The 22,934-nt window shown below is 38.1% G+C and overlaps 1 protein-coding gene across 1 annotated transcript in view; it reads right to left on the minus strand.

The window, feature by feature from the left end:
- Nucleotides 1-20,726, minus strand: part of RAB3C (RAB3C, member RAS oncogene family) — a 129,444-nt gene extending 108,718 nt beyond the window's left edge. Inside the window, exon 1 of the mRNA XM_009641141.1 lies at nucleotides 20,499-20,726. Coding sequence (XP_009639436.1) covers nucleotides 20,499-20,726 — 228 coding nt within the window. The remainder of the gene's footprint in view (nucleotides 1-20,498) is intronic.
- Nucleotides 20,727-22,934: the final 2,208 nt, after the last annotated feature.

Below are 22,934 nucleotides of genomic sequence, written 5' to 3' on the forward strand. Positions count from 1 at the left end.
ACAAAACACATGAATGCAGAATTATTGTTTTCTAAAGTAAGAACAGCACTTTCCAGTTTCCTAGTTGCCCTTTTTCTCAAGAACTGGCAGACATGAAAATTTGTTTTTTATTTTATCGTGAAAACAGTTCAGAGACTTTTGCTATTCTATGGGAAATTTGGGGGATTTTGGCTAGAAATTCTTCACTATTTAAGTAGTCCCACATTCTTCTGATATCAATCTGTCATTTTAGGATTAAGACTGATATTTATCCCTATACAAAGAGCTAGCATAAGATCTACATGCTGTTTAGGTACACCTAACTTCTACAGAATGCATTGTTTTACTGTTACGGTTGCCATCTAGCATGTTATCAAGCAAAGGCCTGGGAGAAATGTTGCTTTAAGTAAAAGTTATCAAACTTCTCTGCCAAGCTAAGTACTCCCTGCCCACTGAATACAGTATTTTCAAGTAACATTGCAGAATAACACTGAAGAGTTATTACCCCACAGTATTCCATAAAGTGCTTGCAGATAATTAAAAGCCCAGTTTAAAGTAAGGCAAAAATCACATGCAACTGTAATTTTGTGCAGTAGCTTTTAATAAGCTCATTAGCAATCACATAGGAAGGCCATATGCTGATTACTTCACAGATGTTCTGAGAAACTAATGGCAATGGGTGGAAACAATGTCAAAGAGCGAGAGGAAAGCTGAGGAATGACAGCTTTGCTCTGTATTCCTAGGAATATTGTGACAACCTTCCATGCCTCAGTTGCTTTGTCAATGTTGTGGGGAAGACCACAGAAGAATTTACCTTATTGCCAAAAGCCTGTTCCCAGCAACTACAAGAATATTCCAAGAGGTTCAGTGATATTTGTCATAAGAGTGGAAAAGCCATGCTGATTCCACATTTTGTATCTACAAAATGCTGAAAAAACCTCTCTTTTTGAAAAAAACCTCTATTTTTCAAATGTAACATGAGGCACTCACAGAAAGAAATAGTAATGAGAGAGGAGACATTTTAATATTTGCAAATATTTTAAGAGGGGAAAAAGTGCAATAGCATACTTCTGCTCCTAAATATGGTTTGTTCTCTCTTATTTCACCCTACCTAGCTGCTATTCTGACTAAAAAAATTCCCTACCTCTTTTTCTGCAAAAAGAAGGTCCCACCCTAGGCCTACTCTGAACAGGTGATATGTGTGCAAACAAGAGGACTAACATGTCCTGAAGACGTGACAGTCTGCTGTGAAAAGCAGTAGGTTTCTTGAGTCTGTAAGCACACCCCTCAGCTAAAGTTATTTTTCCTCCTTCCTTTCTCAAAAACTCAGTAGGGAACCCAAAGAGCATTAACATATTTCACAAAACATAGTAATTTTTTATGACAATTAACAAGAAGAAAAGAACATACATGTTCATCTAACATAGATATTTCAGATATTCCATCACAAATTAGACACTCCACAAATGTAAGATATCAATACATATTTTTCTCCTGTTTCTGAAGATCCTTAGCCATCCTTTTCCTTCACAGAATAGAAAGAAGATGCTTTCTTTCTCCATGTTAATTCTTAATGATTTTTCTCTATGCAGACACAATACTATACAGATCGTACTAAATGGACAATGTAAGTAATCACAGGGAGCCCTGTATGTAATTAATGAGGGTCTCTAAGTGGTTGGACTCTAATAACATTTCCAGGTCCTCTGTCATAATTAACTACATATGTTACAGGCACATGGGTACAGAATGTGATTTGAGAACAGGCAGCTGCCACAAAGGATTAATTGTTACTAGGTAGAAATATATTTAGCCATGATTCAAATGAGATAAGTTGATGGTAAAATTTGAAGCTGAATGATAGCAGATGCAGATCTCTAAGGGGTAGGTAATATGGACCTGCTCTTTCAGTCTTTATTTGCGTGAGTAACATCTTTATTCGCAATAGCCTAATTTGCGTGACCAGGAATCATTCACATAGGGGCTGCAGAACTGAGATCTAAGACTGACAATTAGGATTTTCACGTGCAAGTGATTTCAATTCTGGAAGCTCTTGACAGCAGGAGGGAGTATAAAGACAAAGAACACAGTTTCTCTTGAACATGTACTTGTGGATGGTAGAGGCAAGCGTGTTATTTTCATGTAAGTGAGCAGCTTACTGGCATGGAGGCTGAATCACAAAATGAGTTATAACTCTTGCCTTTGAAGAGCCCCAGAAATAATTTTGAAAAGACACTGTAAAGCACAGATTTGTGCCAAAGCCTATTACAGACTGAAAAAGAGAAACCCAAAATGATTAGTATCACATGCAGCTCATTTACTTAAGACATATGCTGCAAAAGTTTGGCTTGCATTCAAGGGAAACGCCTGGCTTTTAGGAAAAAAAGCTATTTAAGATTTCTGATGGAGAACAATATAAGGGACAATTAAATTACAGTCCAGATAATTAACAGTAAGAAGAATGGCAGCAGGCATTACACAGTGTTCTCTGACAATTACAAATAAATCAGAAGATGGATTGGTGAGCAGAACTCACCACTGAGAGAATTAATTACATATCTTTTTCCCAAGCTATGGTTATGAAGCACATATTCCTGCTCACTCCCACAGATAACAGGAGAAAACAAGGAAATTCTCGCCAGGTAATTTTAAAGTTCCTTCCTGATCTCAGTTATTGCCCCAGGAGTCCTTTGGCTGCCTGGCCCATGTCCCATCGGAAAAATCTATGTGATCCTTTTCCAAACATGGAAATATGTAGCACTGAAGGGGACCAAAGACAACTCTTAGAAGTGGTTTTAAAAATGACCGCTGAAAAATTTTAAAAGGCTTAAGAAATCATACAATCTCCTTAGCAAGTTCTTTATGAGGCATTATGCCACTGATAGTTACAAAAGTAGGTTTTGCTTATGAGAAGTTATGCCCAGAAATGCTCGATAAAATAGCAAATTTAAGGAACTGCAGCCTCTTTCTCCATGGGAAGCATCCATCACAAACAACACCTCTGAAAACATTTAGCAGCGTACAGAGGATCATAAATCAGCCTGCAACAGGTATTATGATCTATCTTCAAAGGACTGGAAAATAAAATCTCAACCCAAACCAAACTGTATGAGCTCTATTCTCAGTTCTCTGCTTTTTTGTAAAAATGTAGCATCAGCAACATTTTCTGGACCAAAAAGAATACAGACTTCCTAGAATATTCTGGATTCTGCCACAGAGGTTTTTCAAGATATACCCACAATTACAATAAAATTGAGACAAGCATTTGGTCTCTACAGAGACATCAGACAAAATCATGAATATAACTTTTTTCCCATAAAATGGATGCAAGGATCTATCCATGCACAGTGAGATTAGAAAGCTTTATTGTTTTGCTTAAAAAATCTGCCCTGATGGCCACTCTCTTCCCCACTCCCTTTCTCAAAAATTTAACAAAGCTGGCATATTCACTCCTTTAAGCTCTAAAGTCTCCTGACTAATAATTACTAGTACCCATCTTAATTTTCCTTCTGCAAAATCCTTTTCTTCACCAGACAGTGAAATTCAGAATGAGAACATGGGTACCTGCTTCTAATAAACAAAACCTGCCTTGAAGTTACAAACTACTGGCATTATTTCAGCAATGGCATCCAGCTAAAGGATGCTTCTGCATGTATAACACCGATTCATCAGTTAGTATCTGTCTCCTTAATGTCATTTGTGCTACTCATAACCTGCCCAAAGTGTTCTGGTGGTCATTAATTTACAGCATACAGATTTTTGTAAAAATTTTGAAAAGCCATGACTAAACCAAGAGTAATCTCTCAACCACTGGCTGCTCTTGCTGTCAAAGGTATCCCTTTGTTTTCCAGCTGCTAAGGGTGGGATTCAGCTACCTAAAATATAAGCATCTATTTTACTATATTTTAGGCCTATTTCTTTCCCAGTTTAATAGAACATACATCTCCAAAAAGGAAACTTTTACAGGGATTTTTTTCTTTTAGATATATATTTTAGCACAGAATATATCACCTTCTGAAGAGAGATATTTCTGACTACCAGTTATAAAGCCATGGTAGACTACAAGTTTAGACCAGCTAAATCTTAGCTAAGACCTTAAGTTTCTGATTCCACTTCTGTTACCTCTCCCTTCCCCATTTTCCAGTGTAAAACGTGGATCTCCACCTTACCAAGCTTGTTAGCTTGGCTCTTTTCAATCTGGTGGAACAACACTGATGCATATCAACTGACAATCTGTCCCTAAATGTAATGGCTACTTACAAGTCCAGAACAGATAAAATGAGAAGCTGCTGTTGCATACTTTTCTGGGGCTTTCTTGTTTGAACTACTCAGGAGCAAACATCACCATGTTTGGAAGATCCGTCCACAAGCTTGTAAGATTTAGAAATCTGAGTGGACATCTCAACAGGGTAGGTCCAGAAAACATCACTCAATTCAGTTGTGAAAGAGAAAATCTTCCGATGCAGTAGCCAGGGGTTGACTTTCCTACAATGTAACAGCTGACTCAGTCAGAACAGTCGCAGCACTTGATAAAACTGTTAGATCTTGAACTTAATGTAATGTTGTCAAATTCACCTGTTTCCTTGCTGTAATAAAAGTAAAATCTTTCCTAAATCCTTGCTTTGTTTTAAAGAGTTTGGCCTTATTTGTGTACAAGAGATGCAAATTATAGGGTAATTACTAAGTTGGATTTACAGGTGATTCAGTTCTGGATGAAGGACTGACAATCAGTTAAATTGAGACCTTCAAGGATGTTAAAAGTTGTTAAACTTACTTCTTTCCTCCCTAGCCTATTCAAAGCCAGACTACAAAATCCCTTCCAGAAACAGAAAACAGAGCCTGTGAGTCTCCAAAATGCTAGTAGTCTGGCAGCCCTGGAGATACAATTTGGGTTACCAAGAGGATGAATCACAGTAATTCAACACTGCTTCTTTAAGTCTTGGGAGGACTTTGCCATAGAGGAGGATTTGTTCTATTATTAAAAGTTGTATGTGATATAAAACTATGAAACAGTCAACCACATTTAAAACCCTGTTCATACACCACTGACAAAATCCACAAGGCAGTCAGAAAAAAAATCCTGTATTACTTAGGTTTGGAGTTATACTTAATGAGACAAATCAATGGAAGATATACTAATGGACACTTTATGTGGCTGACCCTACCCATTTTTTTAAATTGCTAAAATAAAAGAAACTTCCAGCATTTAAAATTCATCCTGGGTAGGCATGTTTATAAACACACTAAATAAGGTATCCCTGTGTCACTGGACTGTACTTGTGCATTTTACTGTATGCTTCCAAAAGAAACAGTCATAGTAAAAGATGAGTGCTACTCTTGAAAACTCAAGTTCTCACACAAGACATACACTCATTTTGAGTATGTACGAAAGTTATATTTGGGTAAATCACTAACACAGGCTCCTTTCTGCATAACCAGAAAGAAATAGCTGTAGGAAGTGAATTCTCCTGGCCTGACGAATGATCTTATTCTAAGAACTTCTGTACATAGGAGAAAAAAAAACCGAATTTACTTTTGCACTCAGCAGAGTTTATCTGGAGTTGGGCTGTAAATTAGGCAAACCCACTAGGCACTAGGTACTCTTTGTGTTCTCACTGTACTACATGGAAATAAAACAGGTCAAAAAGCAAAAGGGAAAACAAAAAAGCTCCCAAACTGAAAATTATTTAGAAAAACATTGCCTGTTTCTGCTATGCAAGGGCTGCCATGCTGTGCTCCTTGTCATTACTTTGTGTGTGAGACCCTTTGTGTGGTAGCACACTGTGTGCTGGAAACTTTGCTTTGCACAGTGGTTGCACTGAGACAAAAGGTGTATTAGATGAATGTGCGTTCATCATTGTTAACAGAGACAGCCCCTAGCATCTTTCCAGGACATGTTCAAAATACAACAATCTCCTTTTCCAAACGTAAGCTAGCCTTCCCTGAACACCTTCTCCCACTCTCATAAGGAAAGTGTACATATTTACTTATTCTTTTATACACAAAGAAAAGGAAAATCATACAATTCTATTTCACTTCCTAGCTGGCAACACAAAACGGAAAATATCAAAGAATTAAATCCCAAGGGCTTGCTGTAGTCAGAGTGAACTCCATAATTTGTACAAAGGAAGAAGAAAACAGAAACTAAGAGCTCAAGAAAGAATGGTTATTACAAGTCAGGTAGGAGATAATAGCATTCCTATGTTTGCTTTCTAAGTCAAGGTTACTAATCTTATTTTTCAGAGATGCCCCAGAAGGTTTTTTATTTCTAGTCAAATACAGATTGGGCTAATAATTTAAACTGCTAATTTTCCCTCATTTTGTTTGCTTGCTTACATTTGTGAGGATGTATTTTATTTTTTAATCTGTGGTCATTTCACAGACCATATCTCGCTGTCCTACAGGACATCATGGGACCAAATATGAATGACTAAGAACCACTGCATTGGGGCCTAGAATTTCTAAAGAAATTCAGAAGGAAATAGAATGTGACATCTGAGGCTTAAAAAGAAATAAAGAAATTTTATAATTTAGCAAAAGAAAGCTAGTATGTAATCTATCAGGAACTACAAGACAATTATACCAACTTTAGCCTCTTAGCAACCCTTTAAAAATGGGAAGCAAAGCACAAGTATTACCATAAGAGTTCCTGAAAACTACCCAGTTCCTGACCTTGCATCCTTTACCATGATAAAACAAGAAGACTGCAGTCCTTCCATGCTTCACCTCCAACTTCTTCTGGGATTACTTGTGTACTACTGCATGGCAGCTCTCAGAAAACCTTGTTGGAAGCAATAAGCAGCTAAAATTCTGTTTCCCTGGATCCTGTTATTTTCAAAGTATTAAGGCTCATTTGTACATGACAGAGGCCTGAGTATTAAAATGGCTGTGACTGAATTTTCTTGCACTTTTCTAGCTAGGAAATACAGCTGCATAAAAAGCAGAGAAGCTTTTCCTGGAAGAAGAAAGAAAAAAACTAATCTGGTTTACAGGTAAATAAACAGTTGTGTATGACCAGTCTTGCTGGGTCAGATCAAAAGTATATCTAGTTGTTATCCTCTGTAACAGTGTTGATTAAATGCTTAGGGAAAACTGTAAATGTAAGGTGTATATATATGATACTTCTTTTTAACACCTCCCTAACCTCCAACCACATGCAGCTCTGTGATTTCCTCAGCTAGAAGTAGTTTCTATGTCTTTAAATACTCTCAGTGAATATCTCTTACATGAATTTGCCCAGACTTCTCTTAACTCATGTAAACTTTTAGCATGTGCAATGTCCTTTAGCAAGGACTTCCATTGCTTATCTGCATGTATGGGACTGACAATGTATGAAGAGATTCCAGGTTTTCTTCTATGTATCCCTTTAAAATCACAGGCTCATTCCTCTCATAGAGACCAGCCCTTATAATGGCTGGTTTACAACAGGACATTTCCATAGGCAGTCTTAGCCTTTCAAATAAAGCAGGAAGTGCTCATGATTTTAGCCCTAAATATATATGGGTCTAGTCCCCAGAGCTGATGTCCAATTAAGGGTGTTACATACAAATGCCATCTTCTATCATTGCTTCTTCCATCTAGCCTTTAAGACTCCTATTCCTGTACAGTCATAATGACATTCATTATTTTCAGCATAGAGGCATTTCTCCTGGACTATCTGACTTTTCTGTAAGGTCTTTTTATCCTTCAGGCTGTTAATTACTGTCTTGCTTCAGGTCTGACATTCATTTTCACAGGATTCCTTATATAAGCTTCAATCACACAATTTTTTTCACTCTTCCCCTCTAATTAGCACAATATTGGTTTTCTCAGCCTTTCCATTTCCCAGCCAAAGCAACTATAAACCCGCCTTGCCATTATATGATCTTTTTAATGCCTGTCTGCCTTGATAGATTCTACGCACCCTGCAACATGGCAAACAGACATGTTCACACTCAGCTGCTATCTAGTGACTTTCTTTGTCTACCAGACTCATCATATCCAATGACCAAATTGATTTCCTGTCAATCGCCCTTGAGTCACGCTTCTGTTATGACTGTTCCTACCTGCCAACAGATCTATCTTACGGGATGCAGCCAGCTAATGACACTATTCTGACCCCCTCATTTCATTAAACTGCCTGAGGAAGACTGCTGTGAAAAAAGCATTCTTAGCACCTGCAGGGATGGACTTCCCAAAAGGAATTTAGCCTAAATAAGAACAGGAAGAAGGACGGTGGCTCATGGACATGAAGCAAGACAAATACTTGAGTCCTTGAGGTACTGTAAGTAAGATCACTGCCATATTCAAAATAGCATACATGCATTAATTTCCACTGTATGTTTGGGGAGGGAGCAATTGGGAACATTCAGAACAGTGCATGTGCCATTTGTCAGCCCAACTCCACACATGCTTTCTAAGGCAATTCATAAATGCCTCTGTCTCTTATAAAGACCATCAGCGCATATCCTGTCCATTTGTTACAGGTTTCTTCTAAATGCACACTGATGTAATGTAAATAACAGGCTTTAGTTTTCTAGAGTAAAAAAGCCACACTTCTTGTTTCCTTCTATTTCCTTTAGTTCCTCCACTCATTACAACAGTTTTTTTTTCTGTACCTGTCTTCAGTTTGAGTTCCTTTCTCCATATGAAGATTCTCCAGTGCAGTAGATAATGGAATAGTCCTATTTCCTCTGGAAATACTTCACCAGGCACATGCAAGAGCCATATTAACTGTTTTTCATTGAGTGGTTAGTAGGAATCCTTTCTCTTCCTCGTATACCCAGATTGTGCCTTTCTTCAGTGGTTGTTAACTCAGTAACTTCTAGTTTATAAACCAATTTCTTGTTGTTCCTAAAGTGCTCAATTTGGTACTGTTAAATGAAATTCCATTTCTGTTACTTGACACTTGAAAGTCACTTTTTTTTCTGTATGACATATTGTTCCACTTCTATATTGGTAACACTTCCCAACTTCCCATCATTAACAAGTGTTATTAGCATATATCTACTATGTATTAAGTCCTAAAACCTTTCCACAATGCATTCTAAGTCTGATGTCCTCTCTTTCAAGACAGCTTGTCATTAGTTCCTTATGCACCCTTCTTTTCATTACTAAACTCCATCTTCTCCAGGAAATGTCCTTGATTACTATTGTTCATACAGTTAAAGAATCTTACATTTACATCCAGCTAACTGTGATGCTTCCACACTTCAGTCTCACATTTGTAGTTCACAGTTAGCATAGGTGAAGCTGTCTCATGTGTGATCATATCCACTAAGATCTGAGTAACCTAATCACAAACAGGTTTCTCCAAACAAATTACAGCTGAAGAAAATTGCACTTACTGCTATTAAGAAATCTCATATAATGACTAGAACTTGAGTATCTTTTGGAGAAGTCAGAAATAAGCAGTGCCAGAAGATTTCAGGACACTGCAGAAAATACAATTCCTAATTATAGGATATTTATTTTATATAATATATATAATATTATATAATTAATATTACTTCCAGGCTTTTTTTTAGCTCAGCTCATCCTAAAATGATTCATTAAGCTGAACAAATACAGGCCTTGCTAGCCAGTGTGACAGACCAAACCATCTAGAACAGAAAACCAGAAACCCCTATGAGAAGTTACTTCATATTCCTTTTTGCAGGGTCGTCTTTATTTCCAAATAAAATAAACCGAAGTCAATAGTATCCAATCTATCTGGGGAAAAAATGTCCACCAAATATCATTCTTGCTGTCAGAACAGAACTGATTTCCTGCAACAGACCTGAATTAATTTTTCTTTTTATAAATACACCTGAATAATAACCTAATAGGCAGGAAAGTAAGAACTCTGTATACCTAGGTACCATCCTAATTTTAGAGTAAACAAAACAAGTTGGCTAGATTACACCATTGACAACTTCCATCTGAGGCATTGACTGAATTCTTTGAGGCAGAATTCTCTGTATTTCTCAAACTGCAACTAATGTATAAAGTCAGTCATAACATGTAAAAACTGTGGAAAGAATTTGTTTATGAGCAGTGAGTAATAAAACAATCTGGGTTAAACCAGAAAATGCCTAGATGATTACACAAGAACAATATATTTATTCAGAAAAGATTGAAGGCGATTAGCCTTCAACTACACTGAAAAAAAAGTGGAAAAAGCGGCTTCGCTACTAGAAAAAAATGCAACCAGTATCCTAGCTGATTTTTCTTAGCTGACCCAGAAATAACAATGTAAATACAGAGATAAATCCTCCAGGGATGCCGTTTTGCTTGATGTCATCATTTCACATGTAAAAGCTGTGTGTGTTGTCCATAACATGTTAGCTACTATAAGCATTATCCTGACGTGACACAGAGCCTCTTATGGCTCTGGCTTCTTACAAAATGCACTTAAGCTTACTTCCAGAACACAATGAAAATTGGGTAGCATTAAATAAAAATTAGTTCCTTTGTGTGACCCCCATCCTCCCTCAAGTCTCTTGTGCCCCTCTCACCCCAGCATAATTTCAGAAGGACTTCACGCTGTTCTAACACAGCACAGGGAAACAGCTCACATTGAGCAGCAGGAGAAGGCAAAAGTGAGCTTTAAATACTGTTTCTACACTCCCCTTTTCTTGGGATTTACATTATGGCTCCTGTCCAAGGCTCTGGTCCCCCGATTTCAAAGCAACAACTGCACAGCAAGAGCGCGACATTTTGCTCTAATCTACAACATGAATCTTATTAAAATGCAGTGAAGAGCCTGTATGCTTTTTTTTTCTTTGTAGATTCACTGCAGCTGTATAGATGTCTTAAATGTGCCACTAAAATGGTTCACAGGACCTGGCAGCATGGATGATTTCTCTTTAAGAAATGCTGTCAACATAAATTTCATTTTAGAAATAGACTTATTCTTGCTTCTTAAAAAGATAGCTTAGTAAATATAAATTGCAGTTTAAAGCACACTGTCATATTTTTTCTGGATTTTATTGAGCCTCAACAATTACAATAGCTTATTTGTTTTACAGCATTAGCCCAAAGTTATTGTTCAGACCCCTATCACAGCAAAATTTTTCCATTCCCTTTTTCCTTCTCATCCTGACCCTCACTGAGAGGAAAATCAAAGACCTTGCTATTCAGGCACACATGTATGAAAGATGTTCCTATCTTCTCTTTCACTTTCTCATCACCAGTTTTTAAGCAGCCTTTGTAGCATCTACATGATGCTTGCACACATGTAAGTGCTGGTCCACAACAGTTCTTCCACTGTTATATGCTTCCCTACATGGGAAAAGCTGGTTACTCACAGATCGTGATGTGGAAGGCAAAGGCAGCTGAAAAAATGTGGTACCAGGCTGCCTGGTCACATGTTAGGGAGAGCTGCAATTACTTTAGGTCTGGCAGGATGATGATTTGTTGGCCTAAACAATGGCAGGATGCATTTCCCAGGAGTCTGATGAAGAAAACTGCCTAAGACACACTATATAAAAGTGTTCTAGAAACTGTCTTAAACTAGCTCAGTTTCTCTTAAAGAATCCCCATGGAAATTTCCACTTAAATGGCCAGATAAGACTTATTTAGAATTTTAATTATGCTAAACGCCACCTTCTCTTTTCCAGCTATGATATATATAGTGCTAAGCTGGTCACAGGTACCTGATTTCTGTGCTGCAAACAAAGCTATACAGCAAAATTGTTGAAGTAGGCAATGGAGGATTTTGTAAAGCATGGAACTTCGTAAAAGTTTGTTGACCTAATATTACAGAAGGCTTTCACAAAACCATTGGAATATTGGGAAAAATAGTGGAATTTAATGCTAGTTGCAGGACTGATATTTACCTCAAGTTTCCTCTCCAAACTATCTGAGGCCAGGAGTCTGCAACCACTTTGATGCGTGTGAGTGTAAGAGCAAGCACAGGGAATCAGGCCACAGGGCTTTCTAGCCAGGGTGCTGAAGAGATAGGCACCATCCTGTTTCTGAGTTGGGTTTAGAGCCAATGTTTGAAACCCTCAAGACATGTGCTATTTATAGCTATACAATTTTAATGTCACATCAATATTTGAACAGCCAGTGCTACTTTTTAAATAAAAGAATATAAATATTAAAAGTGCTGTCACTGGGCAACATAGCCAGTCTCACAAAGGGTGTGCTCTTTGCACTGAAATCCATCTGAACTGTGTATGCCTTCTAAATTGTCAAGATCTTGTTTGGCACTGAAGACTGGGCCCTGGTTCTACACAAGAAATATATCAAGTAGGTTTAGAAGATGTGTATTGTTTATAATGGATGCATCCATATTTTACACCCAGAATAGGTCCCAAGGTAGCATTTCTTGCAAAAAGTTTTATGGAGTTATGTTTTGTGTTTTCCAGTAAAGGACTGTAGTAGCATATCTGTTACTTTTGCAGTGTGATTGGCAAGGAAATAATACAAGCTATCACATGTAGTATCTGTAACTGTCTCATAAACTCTTGGTCCCATTCACACTCAGACTCTTTCGTGCTTCCTCCTGCATCATGCCTCATTGTATGAGCAATTGCAGTCAAACTTCAAACAGCGGCACATATATTTTCAGTTTCTCCTTATATTTCCTTCTGCTCTGATGCCTTTAAACTTCAAGCAATATAAACTATTTACATCATGTATACATTATACAGATTATATAAACTACTAGCATCTACTAAAGTTTAGAAACAGGCAAGCTCTCTTGCCTGCTTTTTAGGTAAGCAGTTTTCTTTTCCCCAACAAGTATCTACATTAGCCATCTCCCCTTCCCACCTGTTCATTCCCACTTGACTGGCTAAACATCAACCTTTTTTCTTCTTGGCTACTTACCTAAAACAATGGAAACCTGAGCTGAACCAGATCCATGGGCACAACTATAATATAAACAGAAGACCAAGTACAAGAAACAGAATACAGAATAAACAGGGCAATGTAAAGAGAAGACTAAGAATCCCTGAATTAAGGAAAATGTACAACTTCTGGAAGTAACTAAGATCCCCAAGCTATACAAAGATTAAAAACTCCTAAAAAACCACAACAGCACTGTCTGTACTATAATGGGCTTTCCCTTGGCAGTGCAAGTCTTTAATATTTGTTGTTGAAAACTCCAGGTGCTAAAAAAAAAAGGGGGGGAAAAAATTGTGGAAAAATAATGATTAACGAATGCCAGTATTTCTGAGAAATAATGTGTACCAAATATACTTGCACGTAAGTGGAAGAGCTCTCAATGAAGATGTAAGAAGCAGTGCACGAAATAATACAGCAGTATGAAAATAGGATGCTATTCCAAACCTTTCAGATAAATATTATTTATGGGTCTTCAAAGGTATGTATTGTGTAGAAATAAGCAAAGGAGAAGAAAGGGAATATTTTAGGCTAAAAATATCCAACCACAACTGGGATAACATTCACCTGTTAGAGGGCAGCTTAAACCAAAACAAAAGCTGCCCAGAATTTCACCTCGTTTAAGCTAACAAGGGATGTCCAGAAAGAGTTTGTGTTCCAGCCATCACAACTACATTCCTCATCAACCATCTTTTTCATAGAATCATAGAATGCTTTGGGTTGGAAGGGGCCTCTAGAGGTCATCTAGTCCAACCCCCCTGCAGTCAGCAGGGACACTGCTAACCAGATCAGGTTGCTCACAGCCCCATCCAACCTGGCCTGGAATGTTCCCAGGGATGGGGCCTCCACTACCTCCCTGGGCAACCTGTTCCAGTGTTTCAACACCCTCAGTGTAAAGAATTTCTTCCTTATATCTAGTCTAAACCTACCCTGCTTCAGTTTAAAACCATTACCCCTTGTCCTGTCACAGCTGGCCCTACTAAAAAGATTTTCCCCATCTTTCCTATATGCCCCGTTTAAGTACTGAAAGGCTGCAATCAGGTCTCCCCACAGCCTTCTCTTCTCCAGGCTGAACAAGCCCAACTCCCTCAGCCTGGCCTCATAGGAGAGGTGCTCCAGCCCTCGGATCATTTTAGTAGCCCTCCTCTGGACCTGCTCCAACACTTCCATGTCCTTCTTGTGCTGAGGGCTCCAGAGCTGGACGCAGTACTCCGGGTGGGGTCTCACCTCTGTATCCCCAACTCTCTCTCAGCAGGGCTGCTCTCAATCCTTACTTCCCCCAGCCTGTACAGATACTGGGGGTTACCCCAAACCCATGTGCAGTACCTTGCATTTGGCCTTGTTGAACCTCATGAGGTTCACACAGGCCCACCTCTCCAGCCTGTCTAGGTCTCTCTGGATGACATCCCATCCTTCTGGTGTGTCAACCACACCACTCAGCTTGGTGTCATCCGCAAACGTGCTGAGGGTGCATTTGATCTCTCTGTCTATGTCATTGATGAAAATGTTAAACAGCACCGGTCCCAGTACGGACCCCTGAGGGACACCACTCGCCACCGGTCTCCATCCGGATGTCGAGCCGTTGACCACTACCCTCTGGATGCGACCATCCAGCCAATTCCTTATCCACCAAACAGTCCACCCATCAAATCCATAGGTCTCCAATTTAGAGAGAAGGATGTTGTGGGGGACTGTGTCAAAGGTTTTGCATAAGTCCAGATAGATGACGTCCATTGGTTTTCCCATGTCCACTGTTGTTGTCACATCATCCTAGAAAGCCAGTAGGTTCGTCAGGCAGGATTTGCCCTTGGTGAAGCCATGCTGGCTATCTCGAATTATCTCCCTGGCCTCCATGTGCCTTAGCATAGCTTCTAGGAGGATCTGTTCCATGATCTTCCCAGGCACAGAGGTGAGGCTGACAGGTCGATAGTTCCCGGGGTCTTCCTTTCTACCCTTTTTGAAAATGGGCACAACGTTTCCCTTCTTCCAGTCACCAGGGACTTCACCTGACTGCCATGACTTTTCAAATATCATGGAGAGGGGCTTGGCAACTACATCAGCCAATTCCTTCAGGACTCTGGGATGCAAGAATGGTGCCTTTAGAACCTTCTGGCAGAACATTTTTGAACACATTGCATTGCTTATCATCCCAGACGGGTCAGCCTAACTCAAGGCTGGCTGGAGCTGCTGCCCATTCAGGCCATACCTATAACAGCAAATTGTGTTTTGCCAGGGAGCATTCTGAGGCTACGGAATTTTTCTATAACATGAAATGGCCAGCATGTTTCTGGCATGGTTTTAACCCATGCTTGCTAGCACTCTGCCAAACAGTTCCTGGGCAAGGTTCAGGACCTAGCACAAAACAGAGACCTTTCCCAGTACAAAATCTGGATATGTCTATCCTCTTTCAGAGACTAAAAGATTTCAAATGTATGGACAAAAGCTGTTCCATGCCAGCTGGACTCAGTGCCAAGGGACAGTCTTGGTACGTTTAGTTTACTAGTATAGATAGATCCAGAGAAATCCCAGATCCCTGCAGTTTTCAGCCTTCTATATTGCTGTCTTCAAATCACTTGTTGCCTGATATATTACTGGATACACATTTGATTTTCATGCTGAGATGACTTAGATTTACTTAGATTAGATTTATCTCATCATGCTGAGATGGCTTAGATTTACTATCCTCATCTAAAAAGGCTGTCTATTCCAGCTGCTACACATTCTCACCCGCACCTGAGAAAGGAATCATGAAACAAACTTTGATGTGGCTATCATACCAATACTCAAATGAGTCCAATGTGACAAAATCAGGCCCTGAAAGTCCTGTGATGAAACATTGCTACATTCGCTCTCTGCTATCTCCACATGCCTTAAGTCCCCTTCTATTGCTTTAGCTTTCACTACCATATTTCTGATCCAGTGATTCATGCACTGATGCTATAGCCTTAGTCACTGTTACAGGATATTTCTGAAATATTGCACTAACTCCACACTTACAAGTTACTGTAGGATACCCCTTAAAGACCTCAATATCAAGGCAATTTTCATTCACTGATACTCCCACAGACCCCTCTAACACGTGCACACACAAAATTATTTTCATTTTAACTGAACCTCTTTTCACTGCTAAAGCACTGTTAGGGAGCTTGTGGAGAAAAAAATCAGGTGCCTAACATTTATTGATTTTTTTTTTAACAGCTGCTATAGTTCTAGTTATTGAATGATGACGTTGGATTTCCTCATTCAGCTTATAAAACCTAGTCCTCACTTAGCCCCTAAGCCCTATGAGAATTTATAGAAAACAGTTGATGGGAATACAGTAACATCTGGGGTATCAAATAAAACTGTCACACACAGTTTTAGGAAACGTATGCTGACCGAAGTAGCTCTTACACTGTCTTCTCTAGGACGGTATCTTTTACTTGTGTGTGATCATTGTACCTCTTCCATGAAGTCTATGGCTAGTCCCAGGGAAAAGTCATCTCAGCAGCAAAAGGCAGTACAGTGTTCTTATTTGATATTTGCACCAAAGTGCTGCAATCAGATAGAAACTATGCAAATATTGCTGTAGGAATGCAGTTAGAACATTTTTGTGTAATGAACAGATCAAAGAGGGAAAACTTGATAATTTATTCCTCAAACAAAATTTGTACTGAAATCGTTAAACAAATATGTTGACCTGTCTTCATAAATCTTATTTTATTTTCTAGGAATCAATATCTGCACTTTGTTTTTCCTTTTTTTCCCCTATTCTAATGATTTATTTTGACAAATGTTACCTAACAAATTCTACTGTCCAAATTAGCCTATATTTTCCCATAAGCTCCTGCAGTCTGTTATTTCTATTAAACCATTGACAGAGTTTACAAAAGTTATGCAAACCTTTACAGCATCACAGCTACAAGGTATACTGAATATAGTGATTCAGTGAGTGCAGCAATATATTTATAAGGTTAAACTTAATTTTATTTTCTGATTTGCACCTCTTTGAGCTTTTAATCATTTTCTTTAGCATGTTTTTTTTTGTCAGAATTAGTACTGACAAGTCATATTTTTTAATTCAATATAATTTGAAATCTAGCAGTTTGAAACTGAAAGAATCTTATAACCTTCCAGTCCCATCCCTTTAATATTACTATCTCTAACCAAATGGAAGAAAAATATATTTCTGTTTATTATTTGACACTGTAAAACATCCTAAAGCCCTCTGATGGACTTTTATCCTATGCACATATGTGCTGCATACAGACACAATTCCTTTCCAAAATTTCTTATAGTTTCTGTTGAGAAATAACCCCCTTTTTAGGTAAAATGACTTTTTCATTGAATTCTCTCCCTTAAAAGGTAAAAAACCCCTGTTAATATGCTGTCTTTGTAATGTCCATACCAGGGTTGTCACATATATAACTTGCTGTGAAACAAAATTTCAGGCCAGCTGGTGATGCTATGACAAGGTAATGTGCTATCACTAATGAATATAGCACTTGAACTCTGAACCTCTCTCAGTTCCAGTAAGAATTATTGTGGAAAGAAGGTGTTTGGCTCAGAAGGAAAAATAGCAATGTTACAGTGCTCCCAGCAGGCTCTTTCTGACCATATGAAAAAGACACAACATACCTAGAGAGAGCCCCATCCTCCCTGACTTAAACAATGAAAGAAGACAATTCAATTCAAGTCCTTTGAAACCAGGAGTAAGACAACATTGCCTCAAAGCAAGAAAAAAAACACAAACAGAAGACCTGCAGGGCATTCCATTATGTAAGACAGTACGTAGTCCAACCTGTTAACCCATGCTAGTTAATCTGTGATAATTGCACAGTGAATTTTATTAAGCAATAATGACTGCTTCCTTGAGTGACCACGCTTGACTTTCAGACAAACTTCCACCTTTCACAGGTAAGCATATGAATCAGTGTTTCAAGCTCCAACACGCTTCAAATTGAACACAAAGTTTCATGCTATTAAACGCAAAAAGGGCTTAAACATGAAGTTTCAATGTCTACCCAAGAAGAATATGTACAAAATCGTAACAGGACACATGTCGGATTAACTGTGTCTCTAGCTAGGGAATTTTAGTGACTTAACAGCATTACTATTTACACATTTCTGAATCTTCCTGCCAGGCCAGGACAGCAGAGAAGCAGCATTCCATGTATTTCTTCACTGCAGTACATGGCAAAGTAATTCTGTTCTGAACTTGTTACTCATTTTAAACTTGCCCTTCCAGTTTCTGCTGACTATTCAAACCTGTGAGATTTTTCAGAACATTTTATTTCATATCTGCTGAATATCGTTTATCACATGATGTCACCAAATACTTTGCCAGTGACTTTGAAGGAAGGGTTATAACCTCATGCATGTTTCTACTGAGAATTAACATCAAATCACACCTACTACGATTCATTCAATTTTATATTTTATCTAATATAAATGGGCTTTCATAAATGCAGTTTGAGATGGAAATGGATATTGCAGGAGTACTATTCATTTTAGAAAGACATTTGCATAATCAAAGTAATAAAGTATAATATAGACAGATGTTACATGTACAGATACTGCATATTAAGAACAATACGGCTGTTGATATAGCTTACGAGATGGGGTAATAGTGCTCTATTTCAGATTTTGTGCATTAGAATAGCTTCCTGAGATACTTAACTGATTTTATTTAAGGTCCCAGTGGTGCAACAGTCAACCAATTTATTAGCAAGCATAACACAACACAATGTTCTGCAGAATATCTAAAAAGTGCAAACAGCAATAGTAAGCTGCTGCAATTTGAGTTAATTTGGCTACGACAAGGCCTTTTAAGAACTGGCATTAAATTTTTAATGGGAAAAAAACCAAGGTGCAGTGCTGGCTGGGTTAAAAAGCTTTAGCATGAAAGTAAGATCTGAAGTCCTGTCTCTAACCTTATGTCCTGGTAGGTGACTTTAGGAAGGTTTCTGCCATGCTCTGAGCCTCTTTTCTCTCTTCCCGAAGGAACATGGAGCCCTTGTGTTTGTTTCACTCATTTAAATTGCAAGTTTTTTCAGGCAAGGACTGTCAGAAACTGTCTGGACTCTGCATGTTACTGCCATGCAAAGAGCAACAAAATGTCTCTTTTTCTACAACCAGAAGTTTATTCCAGCTGGCAAGAATAACAGCTGCTACATCCTCTCTATGCCATGGGTAGCCCTGAAAACTTTTAGATTAATGGACTGCTTTGAGCCAAGCACATATTTGTAGTCTGCCATGGAGAGGCATTCTGAGAAGCGTACTGGTGTCAAACTAATCACATTAGTACCAGATCATAAACTAACATCGCTGCTTTTGCTAGGAGAGACATGAACAACAAAATCCATTGTAGGGGATACTTGGTGATTAAAAGAAGAACTGTGTAAAGACTACAATGTGAACACAATTTTATTGCTCCATTATAAAAAAATAATAAGATAATGTCAGTGTGAATTACTATATGGTCTCCAACATTCGAGTACTACAACAAAACTAGCAAGTTATTGCATGGAAAGCATGCACGTGAGATGCAGTTATCTAGTATGTAGCACTGTTATACTCATGACAGTAGCAAGAATCTAAACTTAAAAATGTAGAGAAGAGTCTATGTTCCACTTCCTAGAGGGCACAGAATACTTGATTAGAGATATCAATGAATGAGAAATAGCCTAGGAAACTATGGGAAATTCACCGTTGTGCCATACTAAATTTATCTGCTGTTCAAAACATGTTAGATGAACTGGTCATATTTGATCCCAGGTTTCCTGATATTTAATGGCTGCTCATCATTAAATAAATTTTTAATGACTTGCATTCATTCACAAAAAAAGAAAATCTTGGTTAATAAGGCTGTTATGAGTCTCACAAAGGCAACATTGCTCAAAATCTTCAAGCACCTAAGGAAGATGGCAAAGACCTGAAGCTCTGACTCCAGGTCGCATGTTGTTAAATGCCCTGCTATCCCCCTCTCCTTTGAGTATCGCCTTATCACCCAAGAATTAGGAGATGTGAGCATCAGCAGCTCCTGCATAAATAAGTCTGGCCTATCCTTACTTTCTGACAAAAGTCTGCAAAAAAGAACACCTATTCCCTGGCATCACACTTTCCTACATTGGGTGTCTTTCTACTATTTCTAAGGTGTAGGCAAGGGTTGAGGGGTTTTGTATACTTGGGCAACACAACTGTTGCATTCTCTCTTTCCACACATTTTTTTCCACAGCAGAAGGAGGAAGATGTTTTAGGTAATCAGGATGACAAACATAACTAACAGAGCAAAAAGTTATGCCTTCCGTTATGCATCCACTATCACAGCTCCTACATGAATGTATAATTTTTGTGGAAGAAACCAGATCCTAACTGGCATTTCAAGGTACTTTTTAATCATGTATATCACTTTCAATAGCCTATATATTGCACAGCTGTTTATACTTCACTGCACAGATATCAGTATGTGTCAGCCTGTGTTATTTCTCAATAGAATTTAATTCAGAATATATACCCTGCTGTACTTCAATACCTTAAAAATACTGTCTACACTCTATTATTCAAGACAGAAAAATGATGCAGGAAATAGCTGCTTTTTCATTACTATGCCATATATATATTTATATAAAGGTTATGACATTTAATGCAAAACCTACAGGAGCTTAAATGCTGTCCATCAAACTGCCACAGCTTGATTAATTCATAGAATTACTTTTTTTTTGGCTTACCCAAATCTGTAGTTTAATTCTTTTTTCATTTTTGAAAACCGTTTTTACTTTGAAATCGATCCCAACTGTGCTTACAAATGCAGACGTAAAGGAATCATCAGCATATCGGAACAAAAAGGAGGTTTTCCCAACACTGCTGTTGCCGATAATGAGCAGTTTGAACATGTAATCAAAGTTCTGGTCAGATGTATCTTTCTGGCCATATCTGGAATCTTGAGCAGATGCCATCTGTAATTCAAAATAAAAAGAAATAGTTTATTGTCTCTTGCATCATACAAAACAGAAAACATTTAGATTTTATTGGAGTTCTTGATACCAGATATTAATGAACTCAAGAAGAAGTTCACAGAGGTTTGATTCTTTGTAATGATTCTTGTATCCATGGTAATAGTTCCAATTGCAAAAGAGGATGTAAACATCACTGGTGATTAGTACCCCCAAAAAAACCCCGATAATTCTAAAAATCCAGGACAGTTCTTGAGTATATTATTGAAAAGATTTACCTTCAGAAAATGTGATGAAAGAAATAGATGCTGAAAATATAGGTAAAGATACTTCACTTTTACAAGAAGGAAGTAAGAGATCAATGCTGTGTTATGATATAGGAGGTATATTTCCAAGAAAAAGCTCAATATGTCTGACATCTGATAAAATAGTTGAACCATTTATTTTCCTGTAAATATGCTGCTGTCTTTTTTAACACCTATAACCTTATTCAAAGCATTTTGCCTTTACCAGCTTTCAGTTATCATACCATTAAATAGTGACTTGGGTATATATCTGTGAAATAAGGTCTTGATTTTTTCTAGTTTTTCTAGTCTATTTTGTAGTTTTGGTATTTGCAATGTTAATGCAACATCTCTGTAAGTGGCAGTTGACAATGTTTTCAAATTTGAGTCCTTAAAAACCAGCTTCTAATCCATATAAAGCTTCTGAATAAGCACAGATTGTTGAATACTGCTAAATAGCAAGCTTATTTTCTTCTAGGGACTTAAAAGATCATGGGTTCCATTTATAAAAAGTACACTTTTGGCTTTCAGGGGAGTTGCAGAGATTAACTTGAAAACCAGACCAAAATTCTACCTGGGATGCTCAAAAAACAGAGGGCAAAAATTAAGAACTTAGAACTAGGGAGTGTTTCACCTTATATGCTTTTTAAGAAAAAAATCTCAAGTATTTTGGGAGCCTGGAAAGATTTTAAATTCTTGGGAGTTTGGCAATACTAAGAGCAACACTTTTGCATGCTGATTTCAGACAGATGGACAGACATCATATCCTAATATAAAGGTTCTTGGAAAAGCAGCTCATGTCAAAGCTTTCTAAGTTAGAGATCTCAGAGTGCATTTGGGCAATCAGAGAGGACAGCTGGAGCCAGGGTGAGGGCTGTACACTAACCCACCTTCTCAGCAGAGTTTCAAGTACTGCATACATTTTCTGAGCTAATTTTGCTGTCTCATAGTACAAGTAACAGTATGACAGCTTCTTTGAGCGACTGAAGAGGCATATAGAAGTGGGGACAAAAAGTCCTGAAGGAGACAATGGAAGTAGCAAGATTTTGAGAGAAAATTCAGTGTAAGATTTATATTTCATAAATAATGCAATAGGGAGTGTTTGAATTACCCTTTTATTTGGTAGCGACTAAAATTCTTGACTAAATGTAGTCTTTGGTACCCTACATGCTTGCACCCTGAGTGTTTGCACTGGCCTTAATACTTATTCACTTCTTTCACAGGCACACAACAAAGAAGTTTTTGAACAAAAATATTACCGAGCATACACATCACTAATTTTTCTGATTTGTGTAGCAAAAGATGGAAATAAATCCCGTCCATCTCCACTACTTTCCCTTCTTGTAAAACTGTTTGGGGATGTATTGCTTAGAATGTGAAAAAAAGAAAATCAAATGTGTTTAGTCCAGTCTAATCACAACTAGCTATAAAGTAGTAAAGGGTATGCTGATATTGTGTACAGTTTGCAACAAGAAGTCAATAAAGTCTAGCAGACAACATACTGCAGTGGCTGGGGGTGCCAGTGTGTAACCTGTACACTCTCCCCAGCAGCCTGTTCCGCTGCCCTTCTGGCTCCTCTCTGTAATGCAGCAGCTGAAACCAGTAGTTACCACTTCTAGCAAGAGGAATAATTTTCTTTCTTGATTTTATCTCCTAGGAAGCCTTCCATGTAGCTTCTTCAGTTTGCTTAAGGTTTATAAAAAGGGGGTTTAGCTTTCATTTCATTTACTGTCCTCAGTCCTATGTACTTTACAATTCATCACCATGTACTTTAATGCCTAACACTTCAGGAACAGTATGATTCAGTGAACAGAGGAATCAGGAGATTTGGATTCTAATAATAGTCTTGCTAAATCTTGTACATTATGTAGCCTTCCTGAGTAAGAACGTGTTTCCTATGGATGGTTTTAAACACAGACTTTCCCTA

The sequence above is a fragment of the Egretta garzetta genome, unplaced genomic scaffold (genome assembly GCF_000687185.1).
Source record: "Egretta garzetta isolate BGI_Z169 unplaced genomic scaffold, ASM68718v1 scaffold136, whole genome shotgun sequence".
Classification (NCBI taxonomy): domain Eukaryota; kingdom Metazoa; phylum Chordata; class Aves; order Pelecaniformes; family Ardeidae; genus Egretta; species Egretta garzetta.